General features: G+C 38.9%; 1 protein-coding gene across 10 annotated transcripts in view; it reads left to right on the plus strand.

Moving 5' to 3' along the window:
• ank1b (ankyrin 1, erythrocytic b) overlaps positions 1 to 20456 on the plus strand; it is a 74918-nt gene that overhangs the window by 27027 nt on the left and 27435 nt on the right. For 9 of the 10 annotated variants that reach the window (XM_085166027.1, XM_085166028.1, XM_085166029.1 and 6 more), the window contains exons 2-20: positions 4367 to 4468; positions 11281 to 11379; positions 11852 to 11950; positions 12627 to 12725; positions 13358 to 13543; positions 13875 to 13973; positions 14117 to 14215; positions 14331 to 14429; positions 15221 to 15418; positions 15824 to 15922; positions 16170 to 16268; positions 16662 to 16760; positions 17601 to 17798; positions 18081 to 18179; positions 18403 to 18501; positions 18737 to 18934; positions 19089 to 19187; positions 19389 to 19487; positions 19583 to 19681. In XM_085166027.1, the coding sequence (XP_085022153.1) occupies positions 4367 to 4468; positions 11281 to 11379; positions 11852 to 11950; positions 12627 to 12725; positions 13358 to 13543; positions 13875 to 13973; positions 14117 to 14215; positions 14331 to 14429; positions 15221 to 15418; positions 15824 to 15922; positions 16170 to 16268; positions 16662 to 16760; positions 17601 to 17798; positions 18081 to 18179; positions 18403 to 18501; positions 18737 to 18934; positions 19089 to 19187; positions 19389 to 19487; positions 19583 to 19681 (2268 nt within the window). The remainder of the gene's footprint in view (positions 1 to 4366; positions 4469 to 11280; positions 11380 to 11851; positions 11951 to 12626; positions 12726 to 13357; positions 13544 to 13874; positions 13974 to 14116; positions 14216 to 14330; positions 14430 to 15220; positions 15419 to 15823; positions 15923 to 16169; positions 16269 to 16661; positions 16761 to 17600; positions 17799 to 18080; positions 18180 to 18402; positions 18502 to 18736; positions 18935 to 19088; positions 19188 to 19388; positions 19488 to 19582; positions 19682 to 20456) is intronic. The other variant, XM_085166034.1, reaches the window with a different exon arrangement.

The following is a 20456-nucleotide window of genomic DNA, read 5'->3' on the forward strand; positions in this document are numbered from 1 at the left end:
AATTAGTCACATACATGTAAAACTAAGACCAGCAACAGCTTATTTAGCAGATTATATTTTTCCTTCCCCATGCTCCATGACTCATTGCCATTCGTGTCTTAACATTTCTCATCTTGTAGGAAATGAGGTGTTACTCATGCAGTTCCTGTCCCTTCTAATAGACTATTCCTGCATATTTGCATTAGTGTGTATGCATATATTTATCTTGCATGGGTGCCTTTTTGCTTTAATTTCCATGTGTGTGAAGTCATGGGACTTTTGCTTCAGTTTTCTCTGCCTCTGTATTTTCTTTCTGAAGTCTTTGCTTTCATAGCTTTTGTCATGCAAAATTTGGCTACAGTACTTTTTTGGGAGCGTAGGTTGATGAAAGTAGGTTTGATGTGATGGCAAGATTTTGTGTGTTTAAGAACCTTGACATAAGAGCTTTTCACACGTTGCATCCTACCAAGAACTTTGCTCAGCATTGACCTCTGTATCAGGTCCTGTTTTGGCTTCTGAGAGGTTAGCCAAACCCTGGGGAGTAAATAAGAAAGTTGTATTCAAAGTATGTACACTTGTTTCTTTCATACTTTGTATGTGTTTGTCCATAAGTTGTAGTGGGATTCCTTGAGGTTTTGCAAAGATCATCTTTCTGCCTCCCTTAAGTCACCAGTTAGTATTTCAGGTGAAGATATTGAAATTTCACATATATGCACAGCATATCAGCGCCCGAGGAATATTTAAGTATAATATTTAAGTTCATTCAAAATTCAGATTTTAAGACAACTAATTGGATTTATTGTTTTGTAGTATATTGTACAATGACTGTGTGATTTTTCTGCCTTTTGTAATGAATTTAAAACTGCTGTCAAATACTTGTCGTAGACTTGTGACATGCATAGACATTTTTCTAGAATATTTGTGATTATTATATTTCTAATGACAGATAAAAAAAAACCTCAATGTTTTATTCATTTTTGCAGCTTGCAGGCAGCAGCATTTATAAGTATAAAAGTAAATAAAGCATTTGCAATCCTCCTTTTCGAGTGGTGGACCTTGAGGCTTCATAATATCACTTGGTGATGTCACAGTGGCTACATTCTTACTTTAAACTGCGAGCTTTAAAAACAATGAAAATGTATATTTTAGAAAATAATTAGTCGCATAACTATTTGTTTTTATATATAAATTAGTTTAAAAAAATTGTGTATTTTATGACCTCCAAAAATTGAAGAAGAAGAAGCCTCCCACAAATGATTGTTTCCTCCTGACAAACTTATCTTCAGATGTTTAGCTTGATAAAGCTGAAAACTAAGAGGTGAACAAGCAAACTTACTGTAAGAGACAGTTTTCTGACGCTTGACAATACAAATTACGTCTGAAATATAAGTCTGAAATCGCCTGCATAGCATCAAATTATATTCATTTACTGGGTGATAATTAGCTTACTACATATCACACAACATATCACTACATTTTGATTAAAACTTGAATATATGGAATTGGACCTTGAATATATTGAGTGAACCTGAAACAGTGACATTTGTCAGTAACTGCAAACTTTTAAGCAGTAGTGCAGCTATCACCATGTCTCTTCTTAAATACATCATGGAGTTCAGTACCTTTTTAACTGTCACTTCTACTGTGTCTACTTCTACATCTACTGTTTATCTAGAAGGATGTGCAGGATAAAGTGTGAAATTAAAAAAAGCTAACAAAACAATAACAAAGAAGAATAACTGGCACTAGTAAATGTGTTGCAGAGCAACAGCAACACAAACAGCATAAAACACAATGGGGAACACATGAATATGGGGAAAACATTGACGAATGTGAGGAGGGAAGCAGAAGCGAAGTGGTGCAGAATGGGTTTTTGGATTTTTCATTTTCAGCTAAATGTGGTCAGCTCATGCCTCATGCTGTGGCTGGGTCTATTCACCTGACCAACACTCATTAACAAAATAATTTGCCACATGAAAAATGCACATAGAAAATGGCTTCATTTAACAATGGTGCAGAGTCATTGGGAAGATGAAAGGGGATGCAGGTGTAGACTGTTATCAGTAATATTATGACACCAAGATAAATGAGGCAAAGGACCGAGATCTGAAATGGCTTTTGGTTGTAGAATAAATCATAGCGTAATATGATAAATACATTTAGCTGAACACCAGCAGGGTTCAGGACCACACTTCTTTTGTGATGAGTCTTGCTAGAACCCATTTGATCGTGACAGCAATTGTGTAAAATAATGTGACGAGCAACCTTGATCAGCTTGATAAGCATGTACTATGAGGTTATAAAACTGGGGGATTATACACCAGTTTTGGTGTATAATTAGCGACCGTGGTTCAGGTGGTTGGAAAGCTCATCTGTAACCAGAAGGTTGCTGGTTCGATCCCCCAGCTCTCTCTGTCCTGGTCGTTGTGTCTTTGGGCAAGACACTTCACCCTACTGGTGTTGGGCCGATGGCGCGATATGGCAGCCTCGCTTCTGTCAGTCTGCCCCAGGGCAGCTGTGGCTACAACTGTGGTTTGCCTGCATCAGTGTGTGAATGTGAGAGTGAATGAATAGTGGAATTGTAAAGCGCTTTGGATGCCTAGGAAAGCGCGATATAAATGCAATCCATTATTATTATTATTAGCCACGCCTTTTCAAACTTGATGCAGGTTAACCACCATCCCCTGTTCTCACGGGATATTTGCATTGATCAGATATTATCTATGCTGGCACAGTAAAATAATCAAGATTTAAATAGCTGGGCCCTACACTGCTGCTTGAAAAGCTGAACTTCTCCCTGAAGACATGTAAAGGTAAAACAGCAAAGCTACAGAACCAAAATTCAGCACGCATGAAATGCCTCACAAGTTTCACAAGCTGCAGTGTGAAGTTGAAAAGAGCAACTGTAATTGTTTGTATTAGAAAAAAAACTCATCTGGAAAAACAGGTTACCACATTCTGTAAAGACAAAGTAATTATCATGTACTATTTAAAATATCTTCTCTGCTCACTTTCTTTCCAGTTCCTAAAGATAGAATATTCATAAGACACTCTCCATAATGTGACAGACACCTACAATGTACACAGTACCAGCACCCTGGATTGTTAAATAGGAAGGCTCCTGTCACTGATAGTGAGTCTTTGAAGTCCTGTCTCTCAGCTCCGCTGTGCACAACTGCTGTCTAGCTCTTATGTTCAAAGTAAAGAGACCAGATGCTGAATAGATAATACAATATTATCCTTCAAATACACAGTCAGGAAGATAAGAGTAACAGGTAACATGTATAATATTTATAGTATCGTCAAATGCATTTACACAAATCCCGTACCAGTTAAACAATAGATTGGTGCCAAGATAGATGCCTGTGCTGACTTCAGGGCACTTAGAGTAACATGAACAAATCGAGCTCCTCTAAGAGTTGATGTCTTTCCTCCTTGGTATTATGTTAAAACGATACCTGAGTGCTCCAGACCTGCAAACTGACAAAACATCTGCTTTTTTACCCACTTATTTGCTGATGATCAGTCAATGAAGCGCATTCAATTAGCAGCACCTGGCTGCCACATTCCCTCTTAATTCTTATGGAAGCAGTCAATGTGTACCTTTTCACAGGACTGCATGGAATCCTGTAAAAGTGTTATTTTTCACATGAGCTGTGAGGAGAGAAAAAAAGATGACTCAGTAACTTGAAAAGGGCAAGCATATCTTTAAGCAGTTCAGCCTAATTAAAGTACTTGGGAATAACAGCTCAAACTGGTGGTGACAAGGGTGGAGAGAGGGTCAAGAGTGCAGTACACTGCATAACATTTCTCCTTCACAGCGTTGAATCATTTCATTGTGTAGGTCAGTTGTATTACATTGTTTGCTGATAAATGAAATCGGGGTGGGCGTACAAACACTGACACACAATGAGATACAAACCACAGGAGCTTTCCTGCCTGAGATCAGACAGGCAGACAGCGGAGCTTGTGATGAAGCGTGCTATGAATGCCAGCCCAATGCAGAGTGTGGGCGAAACACGAATGGAAGGAGTCTGACATTTTAAGCCTCTTACAGAGGGCAGAGAAGCAGTGAATGTGCAGTAGTATCATATTCCTGCATATTGCCCTGTGTCTTGCCTTGAAGGGTAGTTATGTTATTATAATGGATTAAGATGTGTAACCTGACTGAGGCTCTTAGAGTAACTACAGCTTGATAGCAAGGATAATGTTGGAGGATCAGTTAATATTGAAGGATCTTTGCATAATGTTGCTCTTTTTACAATTTCACAAATAAGCAATTTAGTCATCAGTCATCGCTGTTATGTGAAAGTTTTTAAATGCACAGAAACACAGTGATTTGTATTCACCTGCGTGCTCGCTTCCTCCTCTCCTCCACCTTCTGCAGGCCGATGCAGCCACCAGCTTTCTGCGCGCAGCTCGTTCAGGGAACCTGGACAAGGCGCTCGATCACATCAAGAATGGAATCGACATCAACACAGCTAATCAAGTAAGACAGTTTCAGTCAATTCACTGGAACAGCCATCAAAAATCTGCTGACGTTTGTGCCTGTGTGTGTGTGTTTAAAATAAATGGCAGCCACTGGTTTCTATAAACAAAAAAGGCAAAACAGGGCTCATATCAAAATCTGTTAAAACATTTAAATAAGTGGTACAAAAATGGTTACATTGCAGCATTAGTCTATTTGGTTTTGCTTTTTGAAATGCAAAGAAATTAAAAATTAGCCAGAAATACATAATGGCTCAACTTATCTTGGTGACCGCACCGTATATAAATATATAAATGTATAAATATACCAACACAAGTGATTTGATTGGAAGAAAAACAAAATAAAATAAACATCTGAAAACTGGGCCTAAAGAAACAAAAACAAGAAAGGGTGCTGGGCCAGTCATGCAATGGGCTGTAGGACCCAGAACTTCACTTACTAAACTAATGAACTAAGAAGGCTAAAATAACAAGTAAAGCCACAAAAAACAGACTGCTAGCTCATTCGTTACTCCACGTGGTGTACCTAGGAGAAAATGAGGAACAGAGGAGACAGGGGAGCAGGAAAGAGAAAAGGAGGCAGGAGAAAGCAAATAAAAGAGGAGAGTGTATAACAAGGTCTCAGTGCCAAGCCTTTTTCTCAGTGAGATCTTCCCTAGATCAGTCAACATGCATTCTGGAAAAATGGACAACCTATAGCAATCTATTATCGGTACAAGTGAATTAGCTTTGACTGATCTAATAATCATACCTTTCTTTTTCCAAATCCACCATGGAGTTAGTATTGGAGTAATAAACATTTCAGTGCACTGTTAAAAGTGAAAGAGTACCACTGAACAAGAGCACATAATAGGAGCAGACCGAGCTTTATTGTTTGGTCTCTTAATGTTTCTCAGGAGAAATTTCTACCAGTGCAGTAAAGAAATTTGTGACACTTAATGTGCCCTTGCACATCTCTTGCCCTCCTGTTTATTTATAACTTGCTCTAGGACAGCATGTTGGGAACGAGTTTTGTCCGCTTGTACTGTTTCCTTTAATCACTTCTTGCAAGATACCTTTTACAAAATATCACACCATTATACTATTTTTGGGATAAATAGGACCTGTAATTGCACCATTGAGCCAAACCTTTAGGAAGATCCATCCTTGATATGATAAAACCCTGATAACTAATTTAAAAAATCTTTAAACCATCATTAAAGTATTCTCAGCAAGATTATGGATAAAAGTAGAATATATACACATGAGTGAATGGTGAAGTTTTTACACCAAGGCAAATTCTACTAGTAAAATATACTCACTAACTACTGTCGCAGGTATACTATGCTGTACTATGCTGGTAGTGGGTTGGACTCCCTTTTGCCTGCAGAACCTTAAATATTCATGTTAGAGATTCAAAACATTGCTGGAAAGATTCCTCAGAGCCTTTAGTCCATATTGACATGATGAGCATCACACAGTTTTGAGCTTTCTGAAACTGTGAGTTATCATGCTGGATGCAGCCATCACAAGACGGTCATAAGGGGACAGACATGATCAGCAATAATACTCAGGCAGGCTGTGGTATATAATCAATCCTCAGTTATTTCTTATGAAGCCCAAAGCGTGACAAGAAAATATCCTTAACACCATCACACCACTGAAAAACGGGACAGATCGCTTTTTTTACGCTGTTTACTCCAAATTCTGACCCTGCCATCTGAATATCTCAGCAGAAAATGAAACTCATCAGACCAGCCAACGTTTTTCCCATATTCTTGCACGTGCCTGTGCACGGTAGCTAACAAGAGTGGCACTGAGTGTGGTCTTTTGCCACTATACCCCATCTGCTTCAAAGTTTGACTTCATACATGGTTCTCAGCATATACTGGCTGTAATGAGGGGCTATTTGAGTTACTGTTGCCATCTTATAAAGTCAAAGCATACTGTCCATTCTCCCCTTACCTTTGACATCAACAACTGGATTTTCTCTTTTTCTGATCATTTTCTGCAAACCCTAAAGTTGGTTGTGTGGGAAAGTCCCAATAGATCATGTGTCTTGGTAGCTTTTCAGTCATCCAGCTAATGTTGAGTGCTTTCACGTGTCATCAAGAGGTTTCTTCAGTTCTAAAGGTATGCAACCCCCCTTGAAAATGGTGTTGAAGGTCATTGACCCACTATTAACCTCGTAAGTCGTCACATGATGCAAGCTGTGAAAAAAAGCATTGAACATTAGCATCGCAGGGGCCAAGGTCTGAAACCTCTGCAAGACATTTTGAGCTACTAAGGTCACCTGAGGAACGCAGGATGGGTTGAAACGCAGTGAATCAGCAGTTTCTGTAATACTTAAATCAGCCAATCTGGCACCAACCACCATGACACATTCAAAGTCACTTCAGTTAATTTTCTTCCCAATTCTGAGCCTCTGAACTTCAGCAGGTCATCTTGACCATGTCTAAATGCACTGAGCTACTGCCTTGTGATTTGCTGATTTTATATTTACATTAATGAGCAGTTGAACAGGCATAGGGGAGACCGGGGATAGTTGTAACGTGGGTCAGTTGTAACACTTCCAATTTCTCCAATCAGGGCTAAGTTTCAAATGATGTGACTCATCCTGTGCATGCCCAATTCAGTTCTGCTATCACATGTGAAAAATCAGCACATTTTGTCAAACACAGACAATTTAACACGAAAAAAAGTAATTTGTATGCCAAAAAGTAAGTTTTTCTACTTTATTTCAATTTCTAATAGCATTATCTGCTTTGCAGTTAAACTCATCAAACTTAAATTATGTTATTTGTATGTCTATGGGGATATATTCTGCGTAGGTCTTTAGTGCTAATGTTTTAGCTGTTGGCTGCAATGTTAGCTAGTTCATGGCTATAGGAGTCTGGGTCAGTTGTAACAGCAACAGTCTGGGTCAGTTGTAACAGCAACAGTCTGGGTCAGTTGTAACAGCAACAGTCTGGGTCAGTTGTAACAATAATGCAGATGTTACAACTTACCACACTATTACTTTAACTTATATTAAACAAGTTGGGGCAACGACATCAGCAGAGAGAGGTTCACTGGTCGCTTTTGTATATGCGGTTAATGCCATTGGCAACACAATTCCTCCACTGTTTGTGTTCCCACACATACATTATGCAGACCACTGTGTCAGAGATGGACCAGTAGGAAGTATTGGTAGTGGAAATAAATCAGGATGGGTGCAAGAAACAGATTTCCTCCTCTATCTGAAGCACTTTGCAAACCACACCAAGGTAAGCCATGATAAAAAGTAATGGAATTGCGATGCTGGTGAACAACTACATTTTTTCAGCTTCATTGTTATGTTTAAAATTGGTGCAAGCGTTGTAGGTTATAATGCCCACTGAGCCAATGAGGCCAAACTCAAGGAAGACCAACCAAAATTAATGAAATATTCAGTTGCAGAAAATTCCATAATTTGTCTTTTTTGGGGGGTTGGCATATGTTCAGAAGCTAGATTTCTGCATTCTGTCACACACACATAGCTACATAAATGGCTCTAAGTGCATTCATGTGTTGAATAAACAAAGATTACATGTTAATGTTTTGTTAGTACCCTTATTTCATTGTGTTACATTTCACCCCAGGATATGTTACAACTAACCCAGACTATGGGGTTAATTGTAACATTTCACTCTTTGTGTTTGCGACCATACCATGCAATGGGTAATTGTACTGCAGAGAAAATAGCCGCACTATTTAATAGCCGAGACATGTAAATACTTTGCATTACATTTTGAATCCACTACCTTAAAAGAGCTCCAATTTACAGACAGAAATGTCAAAAATGTTACAACTATCCCCGGTCTCCCCTACTTAATCAAGTAGCCAGTGAGTATATGTACTCAAATCTGTACTGTAAGTACTTTGCCTTGATGATTAATGTTTCATATACAGGATGACTAGCTTAAAGAATTTAATTATAAATAAAAAATGGAAAGATTGATGTAATTTCCCTACAACATATATAGTACTGTAGCTCTTTAGCACTAAACTGTAGAAAAAAAAGGTTTTCCCTTGCTAAGAATATCAGGATTACAAAACAAGCTAAATGGATAATTGCAGTTTATTTTCATTGTATTTTGCCATTAAACAAACTTCATAGATTTTTGTCATTAGAGGAATACTTAATGCCATACCATTATTTCACTGTTATCAGTGGGGTGCTATTTTGCAAAATCAGCAAAGGATTTAAATATAAACCAAAAAGAAAATTAACTATTCATGACTCCTAGACCCCCTGGGTTTCTTTCATTTTGTAAAGTAGGGTATATTAATATTTAAGTACAGTTGTGGTCAAAAGTTCACATATGCTCATCATGGTCATGAATGCCATGATAATTTGGGATTTTTAATGATTTTGTTGAACTGTTCTTTTTCCGGGGTGGAATGACTACATAACACATCTTTAATGACTAGAAAATACGAATTGGGTGCACAAGGTTGAATTTTGGGGCGGGTGGTTATAATCCACACACAGTCAGATATATATAAATATACACCCCAACTAATATTTGGTTACATTTCCCACTTTAGATAGCCATCAACAAGCTTCTGGCATAAGCCTGGCTGGATATTTGACCACTCTACTTGGAAGATGGGGTTAATTTACAGTTGGGGAAATGATTATTTGAACCCCTGCTAAATTTGTAAGTTTGATCAATTACAAAGAAATGAACAGTGTCTAATTTTATGGTAGTTTTGTTTTACTGGAGAGAGAGAGAATACCAACCAAAAATCCAGGAAAAAACATATTACATAAAATTTTGTTTAGGCTGGCTGTGGCATGGGATGATTTTTAGTGAATGACGAATGCTTTTATACATGGATAAAACACCGCTGCTGAAATGTAAGTCATTTTTGACAGTTAATGTTTACTCTCAGTATGTGATGCACTACTGATTCAATTTTATTTTATATAGCACCAAATCACAACAACAGCTGCCTCAAGGTGCTTTATATAAGGTAAAGACAATAATACAAAACAGACAGAAAAAACCCAACAATTATAAGACCCCCTATGGTCAAGCGCTTTGGCAACAGTGGGAAGGAAAAACTCACTTTTACCAGGAAGATACCTCAAACAGAACCAGCCTTAGGGACTGGTGGCCATCTGTCGTGACCATTTGGGGTGAGGGAAGGAAGAGTAACACACAAATAAAATAACATTGGATGTGCAGTGGATTTCACTAATCACTGTGGGTCACACTTCAAAATTGCATCAGTACATATTACACATTACATTACACAGAGTTTGTAATTGCAGAGACAACTCCATTCATTTTGGGAGTGTCATTTTCAAGCAGGAAGCTCAGAAAGCCCTTTGGTTTGCTTTGGTTTGGTAGTGTGGGGCATTTAATAAACTCAGATTTATTTCACAGGCCTGGATTGGAAGAGTTAAGTAAAAAAAGTAAAAGAAAAGTTAGATGTCTTTGATTATGATGGTTTCCTGGTACCATATTGCCTAGAATTCTGCCATAAAATTGGCCATATACAATGGCGTCACTTTTTTTTCCTTTATATTCTTTGAAAACAAAAAATATGTCATTAAAAATGCATACTCAGGCCAGTGTGAAATTGTCAGTCTTCAGTATTTAGAATATTTGCATTTCATCGTTATTGGCTGGTTAGCTTGCAGGTGCGGTAGAGGAGCGCTTGGTGATTTCATGGGCAGAAATCTCTATGCAGCCCTACAGCCACACCAGAGAGCAGGATTTGACCTGGAAGCCTTGGTTGCTCAGTAGTTACTATTATTAATAGAATCTAAAAAAAATTGGATTTAATACCCACAATTCTGATCATTTTTAAGTTATTAAATATTGCTTTTTATCTTATGTTTATTTGTTTACTGTTACATTGATGTCTTTTTGCTCATGATGAAAGCAAGGGCAGACATGGTATATTTATATATGATATATATTATATGTGATTCTGCAGCAATGATCTGGCCTTGCTACAGAAATACAGACTGTTCTTGGTTTACCTGTACCTACCTAACTAATTTCCATAGCTGTTCCATTATTCGTGTGTTATGATGAAAAAAGAAAATAAATCTCACCCTGTAGCTGCTTCAATCACATCTACACACAGCAGACATTCACACGTTACAGTGTGTGTAATTGCCTTTGATACAAAGTGTGTTCCCCATCAGAGCGCATGCTCGCAGAGATGCTCTGTTACCCATTTGAATTGAGTGACACTGCAGTATGATCAGAAGTCTGAGAGTTTGTGGATCACTGAGACTCCTGGTGGCCAGATTGTTTACTACAGGCAGACTGCATCTTCTACAAACATCAGTAATTCACTGTGCAACTAAGCTGCCACAAAAAAGACAGATAATCACAAAGAGAGACAAACCATGCTGAGATAAAACAGCTGTCTCATCAGAAAGTTCATTTTTTCAGAACTGAGCCCTCGTGCTGTCACAGTAGGTTTATCCGTTATTTTTAGAGACACTCTAACTAGACAAGTGATGTTCTGCACAGCTAGAGAAAGTGAGCATATGTTGCTGCACTCACAGGGGTATAGGAGTGAAGAATACCACTTCTATCCTCTCCTCTTGTGGCTTCCTAATTACCTGTCAATGAAGTGGGTGGAGTTAGAACCGATGGAGTACTGCATAAGCTTTGGAGTCTGATTATGTTCAGCAGCAAGTCCTACACATTATACTCAAACCACAGCATGGACAGCATATTGTTTCCTTTTCTCAAAGGTCATAAAATGCTTTCATGTCTAAGCTTTACTATTATAGCTTTGGTGGGAGCTGTTTGTGTAACTAAATCTCTCCGTTTCCTCCTTAAGAATGGTCTTAACGGGTTACACCTCGCCTCTAAAGAAGGCCACGTCAAAATGGTCTTGGAATTACTCCATTCTGGCATTGAGCTGGAAGCAACTACAAAGGTACTTTTTTTTTCTGTTCTCTCTGTTTCTATGTTTCCAATTTGAAGTGAGTGAACTGTGGTAACTGCCACACTTTTCCAAAACTTGTCTTATTTTACTATTTTAACTCAGGGTTTGTTTAGTTGAGTTGAGTTGTAAATACTGGGACCAATGGAAAACTACACTTACAATACACATACACAACATTTTTTTATGTAATACTTTTGTATTTAAACACAGTTTAAATAGACAGTTGAAGTGTTTTTCATTTATAGCAAAGCTATTTATTGATGAACAACTAAAGAAACTAAAACAAAGTTTTCCTGCTTTTAGTCGGTATAGCTTTTTTAATCTTATACACACTACACAGACTAGATTTCACTGTTGAGTTCTCAGTGTAGCAATCTAGGCCATTAGGCTGTAATAATTGCCCTCTCACTCACTTTAATTTTCTTTTCTCGCCTTCTCTGTGGTTTTTTTATGTGACCTCAAGAAAGGGAACACTGCTCTCCATATCGCAGCGCTGGCAGGGCAGGAGAGGGTGGTGGCTGAGCTCGTCAACTATGGTGCCAATGTTAATGCCCAGTCACATGTGAGTCGCCCCCGAGCTGTGTAGAAGGGTTGAACGTATGAGCCAAGTGTGTCGAGTGTGTGTGTATGTGCATTTGTGCGTGTTTTGTTCCTGTTGAATATGTGTCACAGCAGCTGATAAGTCATTTCTCTGCATATTTATATATAGTATCTGTACTCATAAACATGTGTGCATCTGTGTCCTCGGAGAGATAAGCACCTGTTTTGTATCCAGTACTTTACCCATAAAGGTAAAGGTAGGATGCTTTTAAAAACTGATACAATTTTTTATTTTTGCAATTTTTATTCATAATTAACCTTTTAAAAAAGTGCAGTACAAAATTTTCTGACACCTCTTTGCTTTAAAGACAGAACCAATTCTGCTGGATGCAGTTAATAATTAATAGGCAGGATTGTTTGGGGCATTTTGGACAAGTTACCAAACTTTAGCTGTATCAGTGTCCTCTGTCCATTCATGTAATCTAAGGCTAACTGCATAATGTTTGGATTAGGCCTCTATGAAAATAGTTATTCATGACTCAGGCTTTGGATTGTTGTTCATAACTGCTCTAACTTTTGCATAGTAGTATACATGTGTATGCATATGTGTGTTTGTTTTCTGACATCACCACTTGCAGTATAGGTGGATGCCCATGTCTTGTGTGTTTTTTCTACAAAATGTATTTATGTCCCAACAGAAAGGGTTCAGTCCTCTCTACATGGCAGCACAGGAGAACCATTTAGAAGTGGTCAAATTTCTGCTAGAAAATGGTGCCAATCAAAGTCTCCCAACTGAGGTATGTGTCTTTCAACAGCCTGTTTATTGTTAGGTGTTTCCTGACAAACCACACTGATGATGGGTCTTTACTATAAGAAACTGTAGGATGTGTAAAGTAGTCAACAATTGTGCCAATGCGAGAGGGTTTACCAAACGGAAACACATCAGAGGATTTTTTTGAAGTATTTTTATCTATACCTGAGTCTCTGAATCTTTATTTCCTTAATTAACAACAACAAAACTATAATTGTCAACAAACATTGCGGGATCATGTAATTACAGTTAACAATAGGAAATAAATAGGAACATATTAAGTGTTTAGAATTGATAGAACAAACAGAAATTGTCGGGCAAGAGGATATAACATGTAATTCTGGAACTGCTCAAACAATGTGAAATCACATTGTCTCTAACATACCTTCTCCCTTTATTATGCCTGCTCTCATTTCATTTTGTTTTGGCCTACCTTTTCTGTCACCTATCATTGTACATACTTGAATTGGTGTGTTGCACAGTTTTCATTGTAAGAGTCCTACAAAAAAATAGTTGCAGTCTATTTTTAGTGACAAAAAAGTGGTTCGTCCTTTAATTAACCTCCTCTTCATCTTCTCTCCTCTCTGTTTCTCTTCTGCTCATTGTCTCCTCCCTCAGGATGGCTTCACTCCCCTTGCAGTGGCCCTACAGCAGGGCCACGAAAACGTAGTGGCACTGCTCATCAACTATGGCACCAAGGGCAAGGTCCGCCTCCCTGCCCTGCACATTGCTGCAAGAAACGATGACACGCGCACTGCTGCAGTTCTCCTGCAGAACGACCCCAACCCCGATGTTCTTAGCAAGGTATGCATTCACTGAGTATGGGTAAACTAAACTGTCAATAAGTCAGTCAAAAAGAAAAGATGTTGCATGAGCACAAAAATGCAGCTGATAAGGAAGTTCTTTCAATTAATTATACACATTTAACCCTGGAGAACCCATGGGGTCAAATTTGACCCCATGGGTTCCCTAGTAAACCAATGGGGTCTCATGGGTTCTCCAGGGTTAAGGAAAAGTCTGTAATCTCCTTCCTTCTTTTATCTGTAAACCTTTCACATTGTCCTTGTTTAGTAAATATTTTTAAACCATTGCTTGCTAATGCCCATTGTGTGTCTGTCTCTCTCTTTCTCTTTAGACTGGTTTCACACCTCTGCATATTGCAGCTCACTATGAAAATATGAGTGTAGCCCAGCTGCTGCTGAACAGAGGAGCGAATGTAAACTTTACCCCCAAGGTCAGTTTAATATTATAAAACAGGACGATTTGCTTTTCTATATATATATCTACATGCAGAAGCTTTTAATATAAATATAGCTGGGATATAAATTATACTATAAGCATAAAACTGACTTGATTTATTGACTTTCTATTGTTTAGAATGGCATCACACCCCTTCATATAGCCTCTAGGAGGGGCAACGTAATGATGGTCAGACTATTGCTGGACAGAGGAGCACAGATTGATGCCAAAACTAAGGTACTAAGCTGCAATTTAACATCTTCTACATTTCCCAGCCTGATTTTGGAGTTTCTTAGCCTGCACTTCATGGTGTTTATTTCTTGTCTAATTTGCTTCACTTCTCTCTTTGTAGGATGAGTTGACTCCTCTCCACTGTGCAGCTAGGAATGGTCATGTTCGCATTATTGAGATCCTGCTAGAACACGGTGCTCCCATCCAGGCTAAAACCAAGGTAAGTGGATTTTGTGAAATATTGCACTATGGCTGATCTATGGAGGTATGCTCTGTGGAAAAGAGGACTGAAAGTCGTTAGAAGCAAGACGAACTACAAGCTGCAAGAACCAGAGGTGGTGAAGTTAGATGAGTTCTAATACCTGGAGTCAACCATCCAAAGTAACAGACAGTGAACAAGAGAGGTGAAGAACAGAGTGCAAACAGGGTGGACAGAAGAATAGCAGCAAGAGTGAAAGGGAAGGTTTTAAAGTTGTGAGACCAGCCATGATGTTTGTTTGGAGAAAATGGTAAGTGACGAAAAGACAGGAGGCAGATACGAAGGTGGCAGAGTTGAAGATGCTTAGATTTTCATTGTCCATAACAAAAGTTTGTCTATTAGAGTGACAGCTCAGGTTCAACAGTTTGGAGACACAGTTAGAGAGGCAAGCCTGAGGTGATTTGGGCATGTGAAGAGGAGGTATAGTGGATATATTGGACAAAGTTGGACATTGGTTAAATATAGAGCTGCCAGACAGGATGACAAGAGGAACACTCCAGAGAAAGTTCATGGATGAAGTGAAGGAGAAGTTTGGTGTGACAGATGAGCATACTACAAATAGGGTGAGATTCCTGACAGAAGGAGAAGCAATCACTATGGCTGCATGTTTCATTAATGTGGGGTCTTTTCCACATTTAGCTACTGAGAAAATCCCATGATGACTCAGTCAGTGTCAACTCTCCAACCTGCTCTGCCTCCATGTGGCCTACAGTTGATCACTGGAGTCCCTATCGTATTGTTCTCTCCTACAGAATGGTCTGTCCCCCATCCACATGGCAGCTCAGGGGGATCACATGGACTGTGTCAGGCAGCTACTCCAGTACAATGCTGAGATTGATGATATCACACTCGACCATTTAACTCCTCTTCATGTAGCAGCCCACTGCGGTCACCATCGCATGGCCAAAGTTCTCCTGGACAAGGGGGCCAAAGCCAATGCGCGGGCTCTGGTGAGTAACCGTTTTCTTTTGAGATAATTTCTATTAAGTTACTGTGGAAAGTTTTAGGCAATGAATGTAATCTCTATGGTATTCATACATTCTAGGATCTTATGTTAATGAGGAGCTAACTGTAGCAGTAATTTGATATTCTCCGTTTCTCAAAGTTGACATAAACTCAGCTCACATTGCTTTGTCTTCTGCCCTTAAATGAGTTATAGTTGTTGTCAGTTCAGCGAACTTCTAAATTAGTAAAAAAAAAAAAAAAAAAAATCTTTATATTAAGTCCTTTAAAATTAACTTTTTCTGTAATTTTGAGTAGAAAATGTACAACCCATTTTTAAACTGAAATGTCAAAAATCTTCAGCACTGTGATTGATTTCTGAGTAGTTTTTTACTATTTTTTTATGTTTGCAGAATGGCTTCACACCTTTGCATATTGCTTGCAAGAAGAACCACATGCGGTCTATGGACCTGCTGCTTAAGCACTCTGCTTCCTTAGAGGCTGTCACAGAGGTAGGATGGTCTGACCACGAGGGAAAGGGTCTAAAAATTAACAAATACTTATCCCGATGTGCAAGCCCTCACTCTGACAGTTGTATGGTACTTGACAGAGCTAATCACAGCTCTCTAAATCGCTGCCACCATCATTGATAGTAATCCACATAGGCCAGACAGAGGTGGCTAATGAGGTTAAATGTAATTTAGCCTATTTATAATGCATGAGCTTTGATGTGCTTTTCTTGTCTGTTTTTGTTCACAGTCTGGTCTCACTCCTCTTCATGTAGCAGCTTTCATGGGGCATCTGAACATAGTGAAAAACCTGCTCCAAAGAGGGGCTTCACCCAATGCTTCCAATGTGGTGAGCACTGCTTTTCTCATCCCAGAACAGAACAAATTGAATCTGACTGAAAGGGGAATAAAGTCACTCCTTTGGAGATCTGTTTTGTCGAATGCATATTAAATAATAATTAACTACTGGATTACTGAAATTAAAAGGCCAATCTGAACCATGGCCTTTAATACTACGATAGAGGATTAAAACAAGATTTACTCTAAATTTTTAAAAAAAATATGTGTGTTTGAACTTTATCAGAAAGTTTTAAAACTCAAAATAAATAAATATAGAAACCTTTTATTGTTCAGTTGTTGCAGATGGATGAACTGAAAATGTCAGTATACATATGGACCATTATATACACATTTGGGGTGCTATTTTGTCATTTGAGTAACTACCTGTATTTATCTACATTAGAAAGTGGAGACTCCTCTTCATATGGCCTCCAGAGCAGGACACTGTGAAGTTGCTCAGTTCCTGCTCCAGAACTCAGCACAAGTGGATGCCAAGGCTAAGGTATGAGCTGAGTAGTAGTACTAGTAGTACTACCAATCCTTCCAAGCAGAACACGGAGGGTCAGTCTGTCCATGCCACTAAAAAACAAAACAAAACAACAAAACACAAAACAAATATTTCTACAAGCTCCTCTGGGTGCAAAGACCGCCTTTTATCATTTGAGGAACATCGCCAGAATCAGACAAGTTTTGTCAAGCGACACTGCAGAGGTTCTTGTCCATGCATTTGTGTCTTCACGTATTGATCATTGTAATGCTCTTCTTTCTGGGCTACCAAAGAAAAGCTTTAGAGGTCTACAGATGGTGCAAAATGCAGCTGCTCGCATTTTAACAAGAACTGGGAAAGTTGAGCACATTACCCCTGTACTGAGATCTCTTCATTGGCTACCTTGTCAGGTTCGAGCAGATTTTAAGGTCCTGCTGCTCACCTACAAGGCTTTAAACAGATTGGCATCTTCATACCTCTCCGACCTTTTACACCTTTACGTTCCATCCCGTGCTCTCCGATCTCAGGACTCTGGCCTTCTAAAGGTTCCTAGAGCCAGAAAAAAGACAATTGGAGAGCGTGCTTTTTCTTTCCGTGCCCCGTTTCTGTGGAACAACCTCCCTCAAGATATTAGGCAGGCATGCTCCGTGGAGGTTTTAAAAACTAAGTTGAAGACACATTTGTTCACCCTATCCTACATGTCAATCATTGATCTTTTTAAGTTGTCTCAAACAATGCATAAAGGCTGTTTCATGTACACAGTGGCAGGTTTTATTAGGGGTGATGTTTAATTTCCCGATGCTCAGCTGTATCTGTTTTCCAACTTGAACTAAACTCATTGTCCTCTGTGTCCAGGATGACCAGACACCTTTACACTGTGCAGCCCGTATGGGCCACAAGGAGCTTGTCAAGCTGCTCCTTGAGCACAAGGCCAGCCCTGACTCAGCTACAACTGCAGGTCACACACCTTTACACATTGCAGCACGTGAAGGACATGTCCAGACTATTCGAATATTATTGGATGCTGGAGCGGAGCAAATAAAGATGACAAAGGTAAAATCAGAATTAAGATTAAATGCTCAGTTAGTGCAGACCGCGTTTTATTGCTAACTGAACCACTTCTGGCAAAACATGACCGTTGAGGTTATTTGAGCTTTTAGATTCTGTTCTGTCTTATGCTAAATTAAAATAATTTTATCAGCTAAATATAAGCACAGATAACCACAAATAGTTACATATAGTAAAACCCCATATTCAGAAACATTGTGGTGTACAGATGCAACTGAATCTTTGGCAAACATCTTAGTCTTTTCTTCTTCTTCTTCATTTGAGTAGAAAGGTTTCACTCCCCTCCATGTGGCCTCCAAATATGGAAAGGTAGATGTGGCTGAACTCCTTCTGGAAAGAGGAGCAAACCCAAATGCAGCTGGGAAGGTGAGCCAGTCTGTACTTTTGTTTACAGGCAGTGAGGAGCAGTTCATTCTGCAAGTTTGACCCCACCCCGAGATAATTTTGCTTTCAGCTAATTGATTGATTACCATGGTATGTGTTTCATATATACATGTTTCTGTGTGTTTTTTTTTGCATATGTGTGTGCATCTGTGGGTTATATATATGTTCATGCGTATGTGTGTGTGTGTGTGTTTGTGGTTAACAGAACGGTCTGACACCCCTTCATGTGGCCGTCCATCACAACAACCTGGATGTTGTTAGACTCCTGGTCAGCAAGGGAGGATCTGCACACAGCACTGCCCGAGTAAGATGTTCACACATATGTGTGTGCACATTAGAGGCAGGCCAGCATAACCTGCCAATCCGTGACTGACAAACATACAAAACAGGCTAAATTAGAGTGATTCTCAAGCATACATTGACTTGCATAGCAAACTTAGTATTTGCAAGTGCTCTCTCACAGCAGCGTTTAAGTTTTATGCCGGAAGAATAGCAATGTCCACTTTTTTATGTCTGTTTGTCCTTGTTTCTTTCTGCAGAATGGATACACTCCCCTTCACATAGCAGCCAAGCAGAACCAGATGGAGGTGGCCAGCTGTCTTCTTCAGAATGGGGCATCACCCAATTCTGAGTCCCTCCAAGGCATCACGCCCCTACACCTGGCTTCACAGGAGGGACGGCCTGACATGGTGGCTCTGCTCATTTCCAAACAGGCCAACGTAAATCTTGGAAACAAGGTATAATATTAGAATGGAGCAAACTGATGTTCTAAAGAGTAAAGTTTAATTCCTGTAGTTTTATATGTGCTTTTTTAAAAATTATTATTAGATTAATATACTGTCCAAACAATAGATAAACTATGATGCTCATCCCTCTGGTCGTTCTTTGTAGAATGGACTGACTCCTCTGCATCTTGTGGCCCAGGAGGGTCATGTGGGCATCGCAGACACTTTGGTCAAACAGGGGGCATCTGTTTATGCTGCTTCACGTGTAAGCTACATCATTTTCACTGAATACACATAGTCATAAAATACCATGTGTGATGAACTGAAAAGATGGCATCTTTTGTCTTTATACAGTCTTGTGCGCCAAATGACTAAGCACATATTTGCCCGATATTTAGACTGATAATTAATGGGTATCACTAAAGCAACTAAACAACAGCTTGCTGTCTTTCTCTCTTTGGCTCAGATGGGCTACACACCCCTTCACGTGGCCTGTCATTATGGCAACATCAAGATGGTGAAGTTCCTTCTGCAGCAGCAAGCTCATGTGAACGCCAAGACAAGGGTAAAATTCCTTGTCAGCACCCCCCTTTTTTTAATCATATTTAGTTTCTTCTTTTGTCCGTTAAAACTTTTTTATCACTTTCTTTTTTGCTGCAGATGGGCTACACCCCTCTGCACCAGGCAGCCCAGCAGGGCCACACAGATATTGTCACACTCTTGCTGAAACATGGAGCCCAACCCAATGAGATCACCTCGGTGAGAAACTTTTACTAAACCCTTCCTTGTGCAGCAGTTTTTCTGAAGGAACAAACATGTGATAACAAATAAAGAAATTGCCTTCAGTAGAATAGTTAGCACTAGATTAGATTCAGATCACAGATCATCATCATCATCGCTCTCTTGACTGATAAACATTCCTATCCTGTTAAATATTTCTCTGTAAACTTTTTTCCACATGCGCAATGTATGTGTGTTCACTGTCAGGAATATTTTTTACTTTTTTAGTTGCCGTGACGACGTTGCAATGAAATTTTTTTTTCAGTGTGTACTCTGGAGCTAGAGTTCCCCAACTAAAATTGATGTTGCATCCTATTTTGTCTATCCATTTATTTTACATCAGTATTTTTAATTTTTGATACTTTGTTCAGAGAAAATTGATTCTTTTTACATCACTACATACACCTGACAGCCCTAATTGGCTAGTTAGATTTTAAATTAAGATTGTGACAGGCACAATTTATGAAAGGCCTGAAAGATGCAGTTTAAGACCTAGTAATTAAACCACAAAATTTAATAGCTTTTTTTTTTGTCTTTCCATTCACTAGTTTTGATATATTACAAGTTTGGACATGTGTATAACTATGGTGGATACTGTCCAGTATATGTTTGTTGCAGCCTGTAGGATATATCAGTTCACCTTTTGCCTTCATTTTTCATATTTTTTTATTTATGTTGTAGATGTGTACTGTAATTCTAAAGACAATATTTCTTACAGGACTCCATGCAGTCATGATAAACTAAGTATACCTTG

Source organism: Neolamprologus multifasciatus, chromosome 7, assembly GCF_963576455.1.
Source record: "Neolamprologus multifasciatus chromosome 7, fNeoMul1.2, whole genome shotgun sequence".
NCBI classification, from domain to species: domain Eukaryota; kingdom Metazoa; phylum Chordata; class Actinopteri; order Cichliformes; family Cichlidae; genus Neolamprologus; species Neolamprologus multifasciatus.